This window comes from Chelonia mydas, chromosome 5 (assembly GCF_015237465.2).
Source record: "Chelonia mydas isolate rCheMyd1 chromosome 5, rCheMyd1.pri.v2, whole genome shotgun sequence".
NCBI classification, from domain to species: domain Eukaryota; kingdom Metazoa; phylum Chordata; order Testudines; family Cheloniidae; genus Chelonia; species Chelonia mydas.
Genome location: NC_051245.2, coordinates 54,600,828 through 54,622,168, shown reverse-complemented (window position 1 = coordinate 54,622,168; position 21,341 = coordinate 54,600,828). Strand labels below are relative to the sequence as shown.

General features: G+C 45.1%; 1 protein-coding gene and 1 long non-coding RNA gene across 3 annotated transcripts in view; both read right to left on the bottom strand.

Annotated features, from left to right (window-relative positions):
* Positions 1–19,818, bottom strand: part of RASA1 (RAS p21 protein activator 1) — a 118,741-nt gene extending 98,923 nt beyond the window's left edge. Inside the window, exon 1 of one of the 2 annotated variants that reach the window (XR_005226002.2) lies at positions 19,076–19,818. Coding sequence is in view for 1 of the 2 variants with exons in the window: in XM_007054059.4 (XP_007054121.2) it covers positions 19,076–19,500 (425 nt within the window). In the remaining variant the exon portion in view is untranslated. The remainder of the gene's footprint in view (positions 1–19,075) is intronic. The other variant, XM_007054059.4, reaches the window with a different exon arrangement.
* LOC122465860 lies at positions 252–5,783 on the bottom strand. Its single transcript, XR_006290973.1, has 2 exons — positions 2,896–5,783; positions 252–965 (listed from the first exon to the last, which is right to left on the bottom strand). It is a non-coding gene; the product is annotated as an uncharacterized LOC122465860 (long non-coding RNA).
* Positions 19,819–21,341: the final 1,523 nt, after the last annotated feature.

Genomic DNA, 21,341 nt, shown 5'->3' with positions numbered 1-21,341 from the left:
GTACTCACAGTACGCTATGAATGGGGGTGGGCTGGAGACTATCATTGTAATTGTGGATGAGATGACTGCTTACACAATAGGGGAATGGGGTTTTGTGTGACATGAATTGTGGATTTTCATTATGGACTGATTTGAACACATGCATTGAGAAAATGTGTTTGGCTAGAACTTCCAAGTTGTGCTTTATCGTGTCTTTATCTTTACTCTTTGAAATACACATTATATGATGCAATGCAGTGATGGCAGTAAACTTTTTAAATAAAATAAAAGCCTTTATTTGTGAACATACCCTTATTATGAAAAACAATATTCAAGCATTGTTTGGCAAGCCAGCTGCCATCGTGATGCCAAAACTCCAGTAATAAACCAACACCAAAACCAGTAATAAAGTGCATAACAAACACTGAACAGTGCAAAACAGAGAAACCAATGCAAGCGAACAAATTCTCTACTTTTGCATGTCTGCTGGCCCCTATTCTCTTTCCCTTTCTAGCACATTTAGCACACATTTGGTGCCGCTGCAGGGGGGTACATTTGCCCTGTCCAGTTAGCATTCAGTCCCAGTTGCACAGGCCACCCAACTGTGGTATTGTCCAATGTATTCTTGGTCTGCAGGACATGGTACCATGGAGAAGACTCAGGACATGGTGTCAGTAGAGCAGGAGCCTGAAATCCTGTGGCCATTAGCGTAAGCAGTCTCTCAAACAGGTCTTTCTGTTGTGCTCCATCTTTGTTCCTTAGGCAACATTCCTGCTCCAGAAACCGTGTTGCAAGTCTCTTCTTGTGCTCTGCTGCCTGTCTATGCTTTTCCACTTGCCATGAATCTTTTTCCCTTTGATACTGCACCTGTTTGTTGCCTCTGTCAAGGATGTCCACCATAAACTCACCACTGAGCACTTAGTCTGTGACAGTTCAAAACCCGAAGCTCCTGGTGCAGTGTGGCTGAGCTGCTGAGGTGAAGAGGCCTGAAAGCAGATAAAAAGTATATATTGTCCCTTTCCTTCAAAAAAGGTTCAATGCATCCTCGGAGAAAAGTGCCTGTGCAGTCTCAAGACTACAGTTTTACTTTGAAGAATTCAGTCTCAATACAGTCTTAGAGGAATGCTTCACCTCATCCCAGAAGCTCCACAGACACAAATGAGGGCTTTTCTACACTTAAAATGCTGCAGCAGCACAACTGTGCTGCTGCAGCAGAGCCACTGTAGTGCTTCAGCACAGACACTACCTCCACTGGCAGGAGAGATCCTCCCATCAGCATAGGTAATCCACCTCCCCAAGAGGCATTAGCTAGCAATTCTTCCATTGACCTAGTGCTGTCTACATTGGGACTTAGGTCGACTTAACAATACCGCTCAGGGATGTGGATTTTTCATATCTGACTCACGCAGTTCAACTGACCTGATTTTCTAGTGTACATCAGGCATAAGTTAAGTACAGTCAAAAGAGTGCACATACATTGGTAATTTGAAATTTACAAAAATGCTTTATGTTTAAAAATTGAAAACCTTTGTAGTGGGTGAGAGAAGAGATGTGTGCCGAGGTGAACCACCTACGGTATGTCAATCTTTTCAGCATTCCATATTCTGGAGAACATAATCCTGGGTGTTCCTGAATGGTAAAAGGACATTCTATTCCAAGCTACTGGTGGCAAGCTAGCAGTCTTTGCCACACAGGTTTTCAAACGTATAGGGTCTGAGCAACAACCCTGCAGGTCCTCCTCTGGGGTCCTACAGAGGAGGGCCCAGAAAATATACCCTACTTCAAGATGTGACTATGTATCTGAAGTTCCTACTGTGGGAAAAGTTTGCATGCAGAATTCAGTCAAAATTCATGATAGAATCAACAGGACAGTGTGTTAACATCTACATGGATTCTTCCTACAGCTGACTCTGATTATATCTACCTACTGACTACATGTAAACACATGATAATGCAGGCTCCCAAAGAACATAGCCAGTCCCTCCTCCCCAGACATATTTCTGGACTGCATACAACCACCTGCCTTATTTCTAACATTGATTTCCTCCTCCCCTACCACTCCAGTACAGTTTACTGTTTACAAGCAGCTAGTAACACTGAGCATGGCCTATTTCTCCGGTTCGGCATACTACAAGGGGAGGCAACATATAGTCCTTACTTTTAACACCCCAGCACACCTTTGTAAGAATGTGCAAGTATCTACCAAAAATTAAACATTATATGGTTGTTTAGTTGTTATTTCCACTTCCCACTCACTATTTTTAATTCCACGTGGGGGGAGGCGACACCAAAGTACTAGCATGGATTCCACCATTAGCAGATACACACTGCTACAATAAAAATGGGATTTGGTCATAAACCGGAAATCTCTCCCTTTCGTATATTAACAACATGGACCCAGAACACTTACCAGGCTCCAGGGCTATTTCGGTCTCTTGTTTCTTCTGCCAGTTCCACGGGAGGCTGCTCTTCCGGGGGTCAAACAGCTCCTCTAAGAATATGCTGCAGCTGCTTTGGCAGCAAAGCCTCCTCAGGATCAGTGTGAGCACCAGAGTCACTTTGCTAGTGTGATCTGGTGCCTGCTGACTCCCCTCCAATCCTATACTAGATTTGGGGGTCAGAAGGTAGCCATCCTAGCTGACTAGGCTATTGTGAACCACTGGGGGCTCAGTGCTTGTCATAGTACCCAGCTCCAAGTCAAAGTCTTTGTAAAAGAGGAAGGATGACAGGGATTCCCAGAGGTGTGGATCACCTGGCTTTCCAGTAGTCGCTCTTCAGATGCTTATTATGTTCCCTGCACTGGTCACTGGTCCATTGAATCCCCAACACTATGAACTTGTCTGCTATTTCTTGGTACACATGATTATTTCTGATACTCTTACTGAATTCGAACTTCTTGTCACACTAGAGACTTACCAGAATGGACTGTGGTCCCATGACTTGGTAGCAGCGATCTTGGTAAAGGACGTCTTGTTGGTGGCCATAGCTAATACAAGATAGTAAAATTTTACTCTAAGCTTGCAGCTCAAATAGAAGGGTTAAATGCCAAACAGCCACACTTGAATCAGGAAGTTGCTTGTTGTTTCCTGGGAGTCAATTGACTAGTCTTGAGATGGAAAGGATAGATACGCTGGCCCATGGGATTGTGGGACAGCACTGGCAGACTGTCAGAACACTAGTCTGGGGACCTGGGCCGCAGCTGTGTCCACACTGCAAAACGATGCACAGTAGACCTGAATGACTGGAGTCCCATAGGGACTTGGGATCGGATCCACTCCCCTTGCCAGGTCCTATGACCCGAGTCCAGCGGGCTTACTGACTTGAGACAGATAGATTTCTGCATAGATGGAAGCAGGGTTTGAGCTTGAGACTGAGTTTCAGCCCAAGCTCACATTGTAGTGTAGACACACCCTAAGTGTCACACACCAGGAAATCCACTTAGGGAGCTGTTAATGCAAATTCCCCAACTCTTGTTATGCAAAAGCCCAGCCTTTTGAAGCTACGCCCTGAGGAGAGAGTTATTGTCCGCTGATTTCTTATTGCGCCAATGCCAAGATCAAAGGCCTGAACTGTACAGAGAAATTTCTCATCTGCCCAGGTTCTGTTCTGGTTCTAGATTTAAGACAGATGAACTTGTAACCTTGAAATCCCTGGTCAGGTGGGAGTGAGCCACTGTTAGGAAGCAGAAAGCTAAAGCGGGTGCCCTTGGTGGACCACCCCGGGGCAAATACATGACACCTCCATGCTTTGGAGCAAGGGCTTGAAATTTTTCAGGGAGGGTTGCTTTATGCCAGGGATGTCCTTTTCCTGTTCTGCGCAAAAAACACCCAAATTTGGCTGTAAAAAACCCCCTGCAGTTTGCATGTGATTAGTAGAGACTTATTAAAGTTCTGCAGGGAAGAGTCTGACTGCATTGGGAACGCTCCATCCCAGGGATGCAGGGGCTGAGTGGGACTTTCCCTTCAATTATTGCTATGGGCCACTGTACCAGTAGAGCTGAGAGAAGGAAGAATGAAAGCACAGGACAGACAATTCTCCCCTAGCTAGTACCCAAGCAGTGTGGAAGAAGGGGGCGGAGGGGAGGGGAACAGATTGGGTGACCGAGCAGTGAAGAGAACGCTACTGGGATTTGGAGCTGGTCAGGGGATGGAGGGGACTTGGTGGAGTTGTGAAAATAATCCATTAATGTTTGCGTGGCACTCAGATACAATTATAATGACCTCCATAGAAAAGTTTGAGGAAATTAATAATTCTGTTTTCAGAGCAAGTTTCCAATGGTGTGCATAAAGCAAGCACGGGTCCATACAGTCAATGAGCACTATCCATCCCATGAATAAGGGAGGGGGTCTTGTGGAAAAAAAAAACAGTATGTGATCATGTAATTCAAGAATGTATCATAATTAAGGCTCCATTTTTGTCACAGATTCCATGGTTTTCCATGACCTCTGTGACTTCTGCAGTGGCTGGTGCACCTGGCCCAGGGGCCACCTGAGCAGCTTGGGCAGCCCCTGGGACAGGTGCACCAGTCGCTGCTGGAGCAGTCTCGGGTCTATTCTTGAGGGCATGATGTGCCAAAAAAAATAAAATTCTGTGCACAATATTTTAAAATTCTGCAAATTTTATTTGTGAAATAAATGTGGAGGCTCCAGCATGGCATTGTGGAGCACAGGCCACTGGCTGCACAGAGGTGGGAGATCACTCTGTAGCTTCCCCCTGGGACATGGACTCTGCACCCAGGCCTGCCTCAGAAATACCCCAGGGCCCTGCCCCTCTATGCCAGGTGCACCAGGTGTGAGCAGGCAGGCTCAGCAAGGCAGGATCTAAGTTTGGAAAGGCTGAGTGTGGGGGGATCCAGGGATGGGTTAGGAGAGTTCCATGTGGGGCAATCTGGGCGCGGGCGCCTTAGTGGGGGGATCTGAATGCACAGGGACTTGTTGGGAGGTTTTGGGTGCAACAGCAATGGGACTCTGCAGGGGGGTCCAGGTGAAGGTGGTTGGGGCTCAGCATGGGAGGGGACAGAGCTCAGCAGCGGGGTCTGGGTGTGGGAGGCTCAGTGGGGGGTCAAGATGCTGGGGGCGTGGGACTCAGTGGAGTGGGGATCCAGGTGCAACTGGTTGGGGCTTGGTGGGGTGGGAATCCAGGTGAGCGTGGCTCATCTGGGTGGTCCAGGTGCCGGGGGAGTGGGACGCATTGGGAGGTTCTGAGTGCAGGGGGGTAAGGCTCGCCAGGAGAGCCTGGGTATGGGGGGGCTCCAGCCTCGGTTGCAGGGCGATGCTTACTTTGGGAGAGGGCTCCACGAAGGGCAACAGCAACTCCCCTCCCGCAGCTCCTACCTCCATGTGCTGCCTCTTCCTGCAGGCACCATCCCCGCAGCTCCCACTGGCTGCGGTTCTCAGCCAATCGGAGTGGCAGAACCGGGGCTTGGGGTGGAGCGGAGGCAGCACATGGAGCTAGGGTTGCTGCTTCCCAGGAGCTGGGATATTTCCCAGGGAATGCCTTACTGCTAAACGATGAACTAGCAATTGGCTGAGCCCTCAAGAATTAACTCTCACACTCTACAAGGCAGCAGGAAAGAAGGGAGGGCAGACAGAGACACACACCCTGTGTGTGTTTGAGAGAAAGAGATGCACATTTCCCCTTTAAGTATGAAGAGTGGGGTCAGAAGTACACTACCTTGTCAATTAGATCAGCAAGCTGAGACCGGACCACAGCTGCAGCTGCTGCCTAAGGCAGCAGCTCCCTCCCTCCCTTCCTCCGTGTGTCCCGCCTGCTCTATGGAAGATGGAGTAAGCGGGGTGCAGGAGCAGGGGGGAGGGGGACACCCTGACATTAGCCCCCCTCTTCTTCCCCTCCCCCCCCCCACAGCAAGCAGGAGTCTCGGGGAGCAGCTCCAAGGCAGGGGGCAGGAGCAGCACATGTCAGTGGGGGGAGGGACAGCTAAACCGCCAGCTTTATACCAATATTGCTATCCCATACATAACATTATAGCTTATTCCTCTTCCTGTAAGGGCATAGCAACACTAGAGAGTTTACAGCGGCATAACTGCATTTCTAACGTAGCAGCTCTAAGCCGAGAGGAGAGATTTATTCACCCCCCTAAACGACATAAGCTGTAGTGCAAACAAGCTCTAAGTCACTTTTATATAGATATAAAACTGCATCCACATTAGGGAGTTGTACCACTATAACTTTTTCAGTTTTGAAAAAAAAAATACAATAGAACTTCAGACTTATGAACAACCTCCATTCCTGAGGTATTTGTAATTCTGAAACGTTCATAACTCTGAACAAAACATTATGGTTGTTCTTTCAAAAGTTTACAACTGAATATTGATTTAATACAGTTTTGAAACTTTACTATGCGTAAGAAAAATGGTGCTTTTAACCACCTTAATTTAAATGGAACAAGCACAGAAAGTTTACTTACCTTGTCAAAAAAATTTTTTTAAACTTTCCCTTTATTTGTTTAGTAGTTTACTTTTAACACAGTACTGAACTGCATTTGCGCTTTTTTCTTTTCTTTTCTTTTTCTTTTTTTTTTGGGGGGGGGGGGGGGGGGGGGGGGGAAGAGGGTCTCTGCTGCTACCTGATTGCATATTTCCAGTTCCAAATGAGGTGTGTGGTTGACCAGTTAGTTCATAACTCTAGTGTTTGTAACTCTGAGATTCTACTGTAGATTACAAAAACAAAACAAACCCAACCCAACCCACACATATCCCTAACTGTATGTAGACCAGGTCTCAAAAAAGCTGCTGAAACTACCAAGGAGCAAAAGGTAAGATAAGAGTAACAACTCTAAGCCCTTCCTTGGAATCTCATGAAAGGAATTTGACTTCTTAGCCACTGATGGACTTATGGCTGGATTCATTTTCTACAGGAAGTGTAACCATACCCAAAGGGGGGGAAAGTACACTACAAGAGTTTAAGGGCTTGTCTACACCGGCAAGTTTTGTCGATGAAACTAATGTCAACAAAGAAAAATCGACAAAAGCAAATTCGCCAAAGCGTGTCTACATTTGCTCCCTTTGTCAACAGATCGTGTCCACATTCGGGGCACCTTTGTCGACAGCAAGAGCAATGTACCGTGGGTATATATCCCACAGTGCCCGGTGACACCATCTGTCGCTAGGCATTGTGGGAATGCGGAAATGGAGTGCGGCGGAAATGGGAATGCGGAAATGGAATGCTGGGATGTACAAAATGTACCGTCTTGCACCACTTTGTGTCCCACCCCTCCAAAGGTCTCTGGCTTTCTTTCGCGCTGTTTTTCCAACTGTCATTCTTTTGTAGTGCGCACCAGCATCTGCAGTGAGAGAGGATGGATCCCGCATGCTCTCTCCTATGCACTGTTAGCTGTCGTGAGGACATCGCGCATGGCAGCAAAATTACTCGCAAAGTTAGCAGAGGATGAATCACAGGCACCTGAGTGTGATATGGACGGCAGCAACTTATCAGTGCTTTGTGCATTCACAAAGCAACTGCATACGGTAGAGCATCACTTTCGGGCTAGGGAAAAAAAGCACTCATTGGTGGGATCACATTGTCATACAGTTGTGGGACGACGACCAGTGGGTACAGAACTTTAGGATGCGTAAAGCAACCTTCATGGAGCTATGTGCTGAGCTGGCCCCCGATCTGTGGCGCAAAGACACCAGATTGAGAGATACCCTTCCAGTAGAGAAGCGTGTCGCAATCACTGTGTGGAAGCTGGCAAATCCAGACTGCTACCGGTCAGTCACAAATCAATTTGGAGTGGGAAGTCCACTGTTGAAGCTGTATTACTCCAAGTATGCAGAGTAATAAATCGCATCCTGCTGCATAGGACTGTGACTCTGGGAAATGTGCATGACATAGTGGATGGCTTTGCAGAGATGGGTTTCCCTAACTGTGGTGGTGCCATTGATGGCACATGCATTCCAATTTTAGCGCCAGACCACCTTGCCTCTGAATACATCAATAGGAAGTGATACTTCTCCATGGTGTTGTAGGCGCTTGTGGATCACCGGGGGCGTTTCACGGACATCATTGCAGCCTGGTCTGGAAAGGCGCATGACACACGCATCTTCAGGAACAGTGCTCTGTACAGAAAGCTGCAGGTGGGGACTTTCTTTCCAGATCACATTTTCACAGTAGGGGATGTGGAAATGCCCAGAGTAATCCTGGGATACCCAGCTTACCCCTTACGGCCCTGGCTCATGAAACCTTACACAGGGCACCTGGACGTCAGCAAGGAGCGTTTTAACAACAGGCTGAGCAGGTGCTGCATGGTAGTCAAATGTGCCTTTGGCCGTCTGAAAGCTCGCTGGAGGTGTCTTAATGGCAGGCTAGACCTTATCGAGGATAATATTCCCGTGGTCACAGCCACGTGCTGCACTCTGCATAATCTGTGTGAATCTAAGACTGAAATGTTTGCTCAGGTGTAGAGTACTGAGGCAGAGCACTTGGCTGCACAGTTTGAACAGCCAGATGCTAGGGCTGTCAGAGGAGCCCAGAGGGCTGATATTAACATCAGAGAGGTTTTGAGGAACCACTTTGACAATGAGTGGCAGTAACACTCATTGCTTGGGAGTTGCTTCCCTGTTACATCTATGTACAATTTTGGGGCCCAAGATCCGTGCAACACAATGCTTTCAAAGCCTGTACCCGAGAGTGAATTGATTGCTATACGCTTTTGTAGAACGCAGAATAAAAACGCTGTAGCATTAAATACCTTAGCCTTTATTTATTGTTAAAAGGGGTAAAACCTCACAACTGTGCGTAGCTCCAGCTATCATTGCGAGAGGGGGTGGAGTGATGGGGAAACTCAGGAGTGTTGTAGAGTGAAAAGGAATGTGTGGACACAGAGGGGGGGTGGGGTTGGGAAAGAACTGTGCATCTCCTGCAGAAGCGCTCGAACTCATATCTGCTTAGTCTGCAGCTGTATCAGTCTGCAGACTTGAGCATCTCTGTCCGATCCTCCATAACTTTTATAATCCACTCTGTTGTTTGCCTAGCAAAAGCAGCACTCTCTTTTCTCTCCTGCCTTTCAGCTTTCCAGCACTCTTTCCGTGTCCTGGTCTGTCTCTCATCGCGCTGCAGCACCTCGCGGAACATCTCCTCTTTGCCACGCCTAGGATTTTTTCTTATCTGTCAGAGCCAGTCCGCAGGGGTGCGTGATGTGTTCAAGGTCTGTGCTGAAAAGAAGAGGGATTGTTACATTCCAACAAATGATTGAAACATTTTAGTAAAAAGGGTATTTTGCTAGTAGAAATCACTTTCTGAGACCCTAGGCAGGCACACAGCTCCGCGAGCACCCCAATAATGGTGAGTTTTGGGAGTGGGGGGAAGGTGGTTGTGCGTATGGACAAAAAGGTCTCAGATTGCAGGGGAACTCTGCAGGGAATTAATTATAAAATTATCCCACAATTTTTCACAGGCAGCCAACCTGCTAACTGACATCTCACTGATGAGGGTGACTAGGGAAACCAGGGTTCAGCTTCTGAATGCTTGCGGCTTTCACCCCAGTCTATATGCAGTTTAGCTATTTGCCGCTTTGATCCCAGCTCCAGTGATTGCTAAATGGCATGGTACAGTTTCCTACAATGGTGGACCTAACAAGTCTACAACCCCTTGGAATCTGCGGCTGAGGATTAACAAGTACCTCTTAGAAACTTTCCAGAGCCTCTCTCTGGAGGATTCCCTGCAGGTCTCGATGTCCATCGACATCCTGCTTGGCCATGCAGATTAGCTACATGCTACCTGCCTTCCACTTTTTGCTTCCCTACAGAAGCCACAGCAACTTACCTGGAGTCTTAACTGCTTCCTGCTGAGCACTTCTGGAGTTGAGAAAAGTTCCTGGCTGCATGCCCCACCAGGCGACCCTGCTGGGAGCACCACAGCCTCTTCTAGTTTGACTTCTTCATCCACAATTTCAGCCTCAGGGTTACCCCCACTTTCATCAGCCTGCAAAGTATCCATGGGGCAATCAGCGATGGAGGTGGGGTCACCACCGAGGATAGCATTCAGCTCCTTATAGAAACAGCACGTCTTAGGTGCACCACTGAAGTGAGGATTCACCTCGCACCTTATGGTACGCCTACCTCAGCTCCTTTATCTTCGTTCTGCACTGCTGCGTGTCCCAATCGGAGCCCTTTTCACACAAGCCTCGAGAAATCTGCCCATATGTGTCCCGATTCCTACGGGTCACTCGCAGCTGTGACTGAACAGACTCCTTTCCCCATATACTGATCAGATCCAACAACTCAGAGGTGGTCCAAGCGGGAGCATGTTTGGGGAATAGCCAGCCATGCTCACGTGGGAAGCTCCTCTGGGAAGCCAGTAAACAGGAAATGAGATTTAGAAGTCCCAGGGCTTTCAACGGGGAGGGTCGGGTTGGCTGCAGGGCAGTGGAGTTCTAACTACTGACCAGAGTGGCAGCAGGGGAATTGTGGGATACTTTCTGGAGGCCAATAAAAATTTTTTAAAAAGCTGTGGTGTCTACACTGGCTGTTTGTCAACAATAAAGGGAGGGGAAAAGACAAGTCTCTTGCAGGGGTGTATGTTTTTTGTCGCCAAAACTAGGGGTTTTTTTTCCAAAAAAGTGACCTTGAAGTGTGTACACTATCGCTGTTTTGTTGCCAAAAGCCAGTTTCTGGTGATAAAACTTGCAAGTTTAGACAAGCCCTAAGAAACTTCCCAAATTTGAAGCAGCAATTGAAGTTATCCTTTAGGAATGTACCTTTCTGTAGAGTTGTTTTTCTAAATATCCTACAATGGAAGGGATTAAAAATGTATATAGAACACATGAGATTGTATAAAAATTGAGACAAATGCTCATGCTTTGGAGCATATAGCCAATTACTAACTAATCGGTCCAAGAAAGAGTACCTGGTGGAAAAATGTGTCCTTTTTTCATTGGGAGGAAGCGAGGTAAAGAGAAAAGGTATGATACATTGACTTCTCACCTATAGCCAACAGATTCCATTCTCTGGCAAATTTATTCAGCTGTGACTTATGCGTTATATATGATCGATCTTCACAAATATGTATTTAAAAAGAACTACAGAGCACATAATTAAATTCTCTATTTACTGTTTAGATCAAGTGACACTCTTCTGGTGTTAAATAAATGTTTGTTCCTTAACCAAAAACCTGCACATTGTTCTTTGAACTTTTCCCATCCTCAAATGCTGCTCTATTTTTGTTTTTAGATTTGAAGCTTCCATTTTTACATTTTGTACCTCATCCTTTAAAAAAAATTGTAGTTTTACATATTATTTAACTTCCTATCTTTCCTTCACTTTTTTTTTTTTTTTTTAAACAGCTGGACAAGATAGTCTTGAACATGAAGAATATATTAAGACCACATTTCTGTTGTAGTAAAGAAAACGAGAACTAAATGGCTCTGTGGAAAGCAGTGGACGTGATATATCTTGACTTTAGCAAAGCTTTTGATGCAGTGTCCCACAGTATTCTTGCCAGCAAGTTAAAGTTTGGATTGGATGAATGGTCTATAAGGTGGATAGAAAGCTGGCTAGATTGTCGACCTCAAGGGGTGGGTAGTGATCAACGGCCTGATGTCTAGTTGGCAGCCGGTATCAAGCGCAGTACCCCAGGCGTCGGTCTTGGGGCCGATTATGTTGAACATCTTTATTAATGATCTGGATGATGGGATGGACTGCACCCTCAGCAAGTTCCTAGATGACACTAAGCTGGAGGGAGAGGTAGATATGCTGGAGGATAGGGATAGGGTCCAGAGTGACCTAGACAAATTAGAAGATTGGGCCAAAAGAAATCTGATGAGGTTCAACAAGGACAAGTGCAGAGCCCTGCACTTAGGACGGAAGAATCCCAGGCACCACTATAGGCTGGGGACCGACTGCCTAAGCAGCAGCTTTGCAGAAAAGGACCTGGGGATTACAGTGGATGAGAAGCTGGATATGAGTCAGCAGTGTGCCCTTGTTGCCAAGAAGACTAATGGCATATTGGGCTGCATTAGTAGGAGCACTGCCAGCAGATCAAGGGAAGTGATTATTCCCCTCTATTCAGCACTGGTGATGCCACATCTGGAGTATTGTGTCCAGTTTTGGGCCCCTCACTACGGAAAGGATGTGAACAAATTGGAGAAAGACCAGCGGAGGGCAATGAAAACGATCAGGGGGCTGGGCACATGACTTACAAGGAGAGGCTGAAGGAACTGGGCTTGTTTAGTCTGCAGAAGAGTTGGGGGGGGGGGGTGGATTTGATAGCAGCCTTCAACTACCTGAAGGGGGGTTCCAAAGAGGATGGAGTTCGGCTGTTCTCAGTGGTGGCAGATGACAGAACAAGGCGCAATGGTCCCAAGTTGCAGTGGGGGAGGTCTAGGTTGGATATTAGGAAATGCTATTTCACTAGGAGGGTGGTGAAGCACTGGAATGAGTTACCTAGGGAGGTGGTGGAATCTCCATCCATAGAGGTTTTTAAGGCCCAGCTTGACAAAGCCCTGGCTGGGATGAATTAGTTGGTGTTGGTCCTACTTTGAGCAGGGGGTTGGATTCTAAGACCTCCTGCGGTCTCTCTCTTCCAACCCTAATCTTCTATGATTTTAAAGAATATCTTCACAAACATTCTACTTTGTAATTAGTTATAAATCATTAAACCTGGCCGTATTCATGCTGCCCCAGTTAATCTGGCCAAAAAACTACCCAGATTGACAATTTTAGAAAATTATGAATAACTAAATTTCTATACAGAAGCATGTTCTTCACACACATGTAATCTTAAAAATCTTGAGCACATAGATGTACAATTTTACAAATAAGTTTTCTTCTCTTTCCATTATACTGCAGGATCAGGTTTTGATAAGACAAAATACACTAAGAAGAACTTTATTTGTAGATATTATCTGTCTACCACATTAATTTCCTAAAGAGAGGAAAAAGAAACTTCACACACTAAAAAGAGACAAATCATATCATTTATTGTTTCTTTTTATTTCTATTGCTATACAGAAAAACCAATGTATGACATTAAGACTATTTCCTGGGACTTGCATTGAATTCTCCGGCATACATAAATTTCAATCACCAAGAAGGTGATTTTATGTCCTAGAATTTTTAAACGTATGGACGCCAGGAATTCTTCTATTGTAGAACTGCACGCACATTCTCTCTCCGGTGCAGTATTTTTTTCTCACCCTTGCTGCTGAAACAGACGGAAGTTCTATAGAATTTTGTAGATGTTACTTATTACACTCATTTGATAAAACCTACACTTCACACTAACATCAGATATAATACTGTTTCACTTACACTTACACTTTTTTTTTGTTTAATATTCTCCCACACACTACATTCTCATGTTTTAGCTGTTTTCTTCACCATCTTTTATTATTTAATATTTTGTCTCAACAGGTAACAAAAAATATCAGTAAAGATATATCAGCTTGGGATATGTTTTGAACATGATTTTATGACAAGCAATTTTACTCTATGAAGCTGCTGCCTCTCTCTTCAAATTCAACACAAGCATCTTCTGATAATCGCTATTCAAAAAATGTACCATATAAAAGTGAAAATTTCTTTGGGAAATACTGAAACTTCTGCTACTGTAACCAAATCAACACTGTAAAACTTAGAAGAATGACTGCTATACCAGTGTAAAACTGACCAAATTCTTGTAAATTAAACAGAACTGCTACAGAAACAACAGACTAGACAGCATTCCTTCAAAACTTTTAGAAATGCTTCTTTTCAAGGGAGATGGGGGACGGGAGGAGGTGGAGGCAGCAACTCTAGAAGCAGCTTCAACAGGGCCAGGGAAGTGAGGAAAGCACTCCTTTTTTCACTCATCTCACCCCCATTACCCAGCAATAAAAAACAGAGTATGTATTTGCTATTGCCAGTTCTGCAGCAGAACAGGGAAAGATACAACACTCAGGTCAGTTTCACGCTTGCTGTTCAAAGAGTTTATGAAGACATGAAATTGACCCAATTTCTTAGGAATTTCACTCAGGCTACATTTACACTACAGCACTTACAGCAGCACCAATTTCGCTGAACCACTTTAGCACTTGTGGTGGAGATGCATGAGAGGCAGTAGCTTGTTGGCGGGAGAAGCTTCCCTGACACAGTACTGTTTACACCGGCGCTTAGGATGGAATAATTTATGTCGCTCAGGGCTGTGAATTACTCACACCCCGAGCAATGTAAGTTATATCAAAGTAACCTGTAGCACAGACAAGGTCTCAGCTTTTTGGAGGAAGGGAATTTGGGGGTAAAAATAAAATAGAAAATCCTTCTCTTCCCCTCCCTCTTTTCCCAATGTCCAGGAAAGTAGAGGTAAGAAAGAGAAATGTTCCCCCTTTTTCCCCAACAGCTGGTACTGGGTAGAGGAAGCTCCAACTTTATTAGGTGCTAGCTAACCAAGAGCAACACACCTTCTCTCAGAAGAGTACATTTAAGGCATCCTAGTAAGAAGTGCAGAGCTTCATGCTTCACTGCCTTACCCCTATCTTCCTTTGCATTAGTTTCCACGTGACTTGTACACTTATAAAGACCTGTATGTCTACACTGCTGCTGGGAGCGAGGTTCTGAGCGCAGATAGACAGACTTGTGCTAACTGGGCTCAAGCTAGCACACTAAAAATAGCAATGTGGATGTTGCAGCTGGGATGGCAGCTCAGGATTTCAAGCCCACCTGACTCCCTTGGACTGAGCTTGGGTGGAGAGCCTGAGTCTCCACCAGAGCTGCAGTGTCCACACTGCAATTTTTAGTGCACCAGCTTTATTACTGGTGACAATATACAAACGAGGAAGAACAGAATTGACTTTTAGATTCCAGGTTTAGTTTTCCTGACTAGGAGTTGGAAGATGTATCTTTATACTGGTAACATGAGAAAAAGTTATCTGGAAATTATAAATATATGAAGCCAAACAATGGTTGCATAGAAAGATATTATTCAAAGTAGAATCGCTGTAAGGTTCAATAACCTTCAAGGCTAGCAAAGAAGGTTGTATATCAGCAGTTCCCCAAACAAGGTCTGTCGCATCTTTTCCAGTAATGCTTGGATACCAGGTTGCTAACTCCACCCATTTAATTCAGCCCTCAACCAGGATGCTTGTAGAAGTGCAGAAGCCACTACTAATGGCTATTGTTACATAAAATATACTGCCTCCTACTCCAGACCCAAGAGTAACCATCACCAAGACCATCACTAGTAGTAACAAGAAACACCCCCGACCTTTGATACATATGTAAAATATTTTATTATTAAAAGAATGAAAAGGTTACATTTACTGAACATGAACAAACCACAACATGCTCCCCCTATAAAATGGATGAATTAACTAGTGGGAAGTGGGAAAGGATGGAGTTTGCAGTGTCTTTAAACTAGTGGAATATTAGAATAACTTTGCTTTTAAAATTTAAATTGTGATCATGTTTTAAGCGGTTAACGTTTAACTTAGGTCTAAAGGAACAGTAATTAAACCTGTAATTTAGACCTCTTATTAGACCTGTTTTATTGTTTCAAACTGATGTAGAATGTTAATCCTTATTTTGTTTCTTATAAGCTACACTTTGAGAGATCAATTAATATTGAAGACATTATTTACTCAGAGTCTTACAATATACTGCTAAAGAAGAAACAGCCCTTAGGAGCACATATTAAATCCTAGCCTCATAAGTGGTCAAGTCATATAATTTATTGATTGTTATCAGCAATACAAAGGCACTTTTGTTTGCACTCTATAAAAATGGGTAGTGATGGTGCTGGGAAGGGGATAAAACTAAAAGGATACAAAGTACTGTCAACTTCCACACCTAAAATTACTATAACAAAGATTGGAAATGGGTAAGTTTTCCTCAGTCTGTTTACTTTGTGTAAATTCTGTGTCACTGTTTTTTCCTGTACAATCACATAATTGCCCATTTTTCTGGGTCTTTCACATCAAGAGGAGAAAAAAAATTAAAATACAGAAAAGGAATTCTAAAGTAAAAATAAAACCAAACAAGTAGACAGAGGCAGGTGTAGTTAGTTCCCTGAAACAACTTCTGAAATTAACTAAATTTCCAATTGGTGGTCTAATTTCATGCTTATAAGGAATATAAAGATGAGATTTTACAATATTTGAGGAGTACATTAAAAGGAAAACACCCACCTATATAATTGAGCCATGATCCAGCACAGTCTTATGCATATGCTTAACTTTAATCATGTGAGTAGTCCCACTTACTAATGCAAGTAAAGTTCAGTACATACATAAGTGTTTGCAAGATTGCAGCCTTCTTAGTCTTTGAAAAGGATACATCTATAAAGTTACTGCTTTGCTGTAGACTAGAGAGCACGTTAGAATTAGTACCTTGCTGTCATGCCGGCAAATTTATCGTGTGCTGCGACAGAATTGTAGAAATTGGTTACATTTAATAAAGTGTTGGCAGTCACAATGAAATTTATTTTAGATTAGTGATTATTCATAGCTCTAAATAGCCACCCAATCCCCTAACACAATCATTCCAAAAACAATAGGCACTTTCAAGATATCTGCCTATACTGCCATTTGAGAAATATGTTTACAGCCGAAGAGAGGCAGTATTGTCTAGCAGACAGGGCAATGAACTGGGAGTCAGAAGTCTGGGTTCTCCATCTACCAGTAACTTACTGTGTGACCCTGATTGGACAAGTCATTTCACCTCTCTGTGCCTTCATTTCCCTTTTCACCCTTTGTCTGTTCAATTTAGATTTTTTTAAAAATCTCTTTGTGGCCAGGACTGTCTCTTACTATGTGTTTTTACAGTTCTTAGAATAATGAGGCCCTGATCTTCAGGAACTGTTACAATCAATCAATAAATAAATCATTGGAAAGACTGATAAGGTTAAAAAACATGTTTTATATTAAACTCTATACCCTCATTCTTGTACAATGGCTACGCCTTATGCCATTATCGTCCTGAACCCTGGAAAAAGAAACTAGAATTCACGGGGATCTTTAACTGTCTCTGATATCTGAGACATTACAGAATGCAAAAGATTTTTTTCTCCTGTACTGGTACTAAACAAGAACCTTCACAGAAGTATATGAGAGTCTATTTTATTTACTTTATTTAAAAACTCATTTAGTGTCAGCCAGAAGTACAGAAGGCTAGGATAAGGTATATTTTATAGCTATGCAAATTTCATTTTATCTTTATACACACAAAACAAGAGGTAGCTTTTGCATCTTTTCAGCAGTGAAATGGGTAAATGCCTGTGGGGAAGTAGGAAATAGAGGAAGCTTCTGAAAGCCCTAAATTCACATGCACAGAAGAAGGCAAGAAGAATTTTAAGTTAAACTCAAGAATGATAAATGTTGTAGAAAGTGCAAATGAACAGAACACTTTCATATGACAAACTGTCAAGACTACATTAGCACACTCTTGGATAAACATTACCAGCAATAATCTGAATATTTTTCATTGTAAATTGATTACTACTTTTACACCTTACAGCTCTAATTTATCCAAAATATAAAAATTCACCTTAACTTAGTTAATGCTTGATTCCTAAATACCAACCTAAAACATGTAAAACAATTTTGTTTCTGGGAGAATAGACACACTTCAGTGTAATTGTCTGTCCTAATATAAACCTTGAAATTGCTTTATGTAAACATTTAGACACCTTACAAGTGGGTTATTAGTACCTCCCGATTTCTTGCATTTAGAGTCATCACTAATTGTACACACAAACGCTGCTCACTAATGATATGCATTCAAGAATCAGATAACATAATACATATAAAACACAACAATTTTCCTGGATAACAGGTGTAAGATTTCCCTTAATACTATCAACACTACAGGAATTCTTTTTGAGCTAATGGAAAGACAAGCACAGTGAAATCTTACTGTAAACACCGACTATTGATGTTACTCAATTCCCATTACTTTTCAAACAATCCAATTAAACACAAAAGCCTTTAAAGTCAGCTGAAAGTCATGCTATTAAATTTATTGTTTATGAAAAATAAATACCAATACTTTAAAATGCTAAGACATTTAATTATATCAACTTTAAAAAGGTACAATCTATAAATTTTTGTGTGGAGTTCCATGCAGCATGCATATGAAAGGTTTTCTTATATTTCAGAAAGACTAAGGATTGCTTAATTTTCTTACCAAAAAATCATAAAATGGTTACACTGTATATATCTATATTCTCACAATGACTACTTACTACTACATTTTGAAAGAGTCTGAAAATGGATAACGTGCTCCCAAAAATTGACAAAGCTTCCTAAGGGCTAGCTTAATAACGATCTGAGCTTTACATTCCTTTTGTGGCACTATTTACCATTTGTGAAGATTCACAGTACTGCAATTAATACTGAAAACCCAGAAGACTAAATCAAATATCTAGTTGAGTGTTTGCCATACTGTTTTTTCTAGCCTCCTGGAGGATTTCTTTGTTCATTTTAAACATGAGACTCTAAAACCCACAGATTTCATACCCTTATGGTTCTAGGCTACTTGAACAAAATGGAAACAGCAAGGCACACAACTTACCCTCAAAACGTATACATAAACACAGTATGAGCAGTAATATGTAACTTAGCAGGGGGGGTGACAGACAAGACACAGGCTGGCATCCAACTCTACTTGGGGAGCACAGGAGCGTTTCAGACTTTCCAATGCTCTGGGTGTCTCTAAACCTTAGACTGTCAGATGCTAGGACTGGACGACAGGGGATGGATCACCACAAGTGACCTGTTCCGTTCACTCCCTCTGAACCACCTGGCATTGGCTTTTGTCAGAAGACAGGACACTGGGCTAGATAGACCATTAGTCTGACCCAGTATGGCCGTTCTTATGGGCGTCCATACAAGTGAGCCGCTGTCCAGGCTGAGGATCCACCCCATCTGGAAACACCGATTCCAGCAGCCCTCAGTGCCAATACTTCAGCCCTTTCCATGCGAGCAACTGACTGAGCCTATTTAAACAGGATCCCGGGGGCGGGTGCAAAACTTGCAGGGCCTGGCCGGAGTTTGACACACACTTTCCACTGGGAAGGGCGGGGGGTTGAGTCGCCGCAGAGCCGGCTCCCGTCCCCCTCGGAGGGGCAGCAAGCGGGGCGGCCAGGAGCGGAGGGGGCAGTTACTCACTGGTTAGTCGGGGGCGCGGTGAGCGGGATGGCCACCTCCTCCTCTTCGTACTCCGGCCCGTCCAGCGAGTCTCCTTCATCCACGGTGCCCAGCCCCCCTACCAGCGGCAGGGGCGGGGGCGGCAGCGGCGGGAAGCCCTCAGCGGCCGGCCCTCCTGCGGGGCCGGGTTCCTGCGGGGCAAGCGCCCCCCTGGGCACCTCCTGCTCCAGCCCGGCGGCCACCGCGCCGCCTCCCGCCGCCGGAGGAGCAGGCCCCGAGCCCAGGGCCAGGAGTCCCAGCGCCGGGCACAAAGGGGGACCGGCGCCCAGGCTACCCGCGCCGGAGCCCTGCGGCCCCTTGGCCCGGCATAGGGTAGGGCAGTGCCCCGGCTCCCCGGCGGCGCTCGCCGAGCCGCCCTCCTCGCCTCCAGCCTCGGCCGCCATCATGGTGAGCCTCGCCCCCTCCGCACGCCGGGCAGGAGGCGAGCGAGGGGCAGAGACCCCCCGCCCCCCCCCGGAACGGGGAGCGGAGCCGGGACTGGGACGAGCGAACTTCCCCGGCGGCGGCGGCGGCTGCGAACAATACCCGGCTGGGCGGGGGCTGGATTCAGGGCAGCGCGGCAGGGCCACGGCGCGGCTACCTCATCCCCTTGCGCCCGGGAGGGGAGCGGCTCCCGCGGAGACTCACCCCGCCCGCCCGAGCGCAGCTTCGGAACGGGCACGGGCCAGCCTGGGCGGGGAAGGCAGGGAGACAGGCGAGCGGCTCCCTTCGCAGTGCGCATGCGCGCCCGGGCCATCCGCGGGGCTGGGGGCAGGCTGAGCGCGCGCACGAGGGCGCGCCCCTGTGGTTCCTGCCGGCTCTGAGTCAGGGAGCAAGGTAAAAGCTGGATTCACCTGGAGCCTTACAGGGACCGCGCGTGGGGGAAAACCGAGAGCTGGAGCTACCTGAAGCATAATGATTTTTGGCCCCCGGGCTGCAACGTCAAACTAGAGGACACACCTAGCCCTTAAGGGGGACGGACAGCTCAGTGGTTTGAGCATTGGCCTGCTAAACCCAGGGTTGCAAGCTCAATCCTTGAGGGGGTCATTTAGGGATCTGGGGCAAAAATTGGGGATTGGTCCTGCTTGGAGCAGGTCCTGCTGAGGTCCCTTCCAACCCTAATATTCTATGAGTCTACTGCACCCCAAATTCTGCCCCTGGCACATCCTGACCATTTTGCTCCCAAACCCCCAAGTTTTACTGCCTAAATAAAGAACATAGGGAGTTAGACCTTTTGAATCTCACCAGTGTGGCTCTGATTCACACCAGTGCAACAACAGCACCTCTAAAAAACCGTTCTAGGGCTTGGGTCCTCTTGGATTAACTTGCCAGATGTGTGCTTTTGTCAGCACTGTTGCACCAGCATACACTGGGATCCAGATTAATCTAGTGAACTAAGAAAAGCTGCAAATGCACCCTGTAAAACTGGGCAGCCAAACCTTAACCAGATATAACAGGATCCTGGAATCCAGACAGTTTTCTTCTGCAGCTTTCTTGTATTAGGATGTGTTAGAGTACAGATTGTGTTTGGTTTTGGTTTGTTTTTTGTGGAATAGTAAAAACAGCCCACTTGTTTTCTATTTTGATGGTACCATTTCTGAGTTTGTGGCCTAAATTGGGCTGGATCTAACAGGAATCAGATCCAGGTTCTTGCAGTAGTGTTACTTTAGGATCCAGCTTTTTTTGTGCACTAGAACCTGCTGGGCACAAGTCCTTATTCCACTTTTTTCTAATACCTCTTAAGAAAGGGAGGAACACAGCACTTTCCCTTTCTGTGCTGTCATGTCCATTCCTGTGCCTCTGAACCATGTTCAGCAGAGCAGGGCTTGGAGTGCTGATCGGAAGTACTTTAAGACTAAAGAACCAGCCTGGTGGCATAGAACCTACTATATAAAACTGTTGTTGCTTATGTAGGATGGCGATTCAGAATCATTTACCCACGCTGAAGAAATGTGCCGTTGGAATTGCAGGCCTATGTAACAATAACAGTCTGCATGTTCCATTGAGAAATCTACACTGGTTAATTCACCTATTTTTTTTCTTCAAAATGTCAAAAGTATGCAGATGATATTGCCACAGTAACAATAAAACATACTGTATATTTGTTTGGCTATTACGACAAATAGTGCATGTTTTAAGAGTTGCATGAACAACTCATTATTAACAATGTATTCCTGTATACCTTGTGACAAGATAGCCAATGTTAGTATGGTGGGTCCTGCACTTTTCTTGGCAGGGGACTAAGATA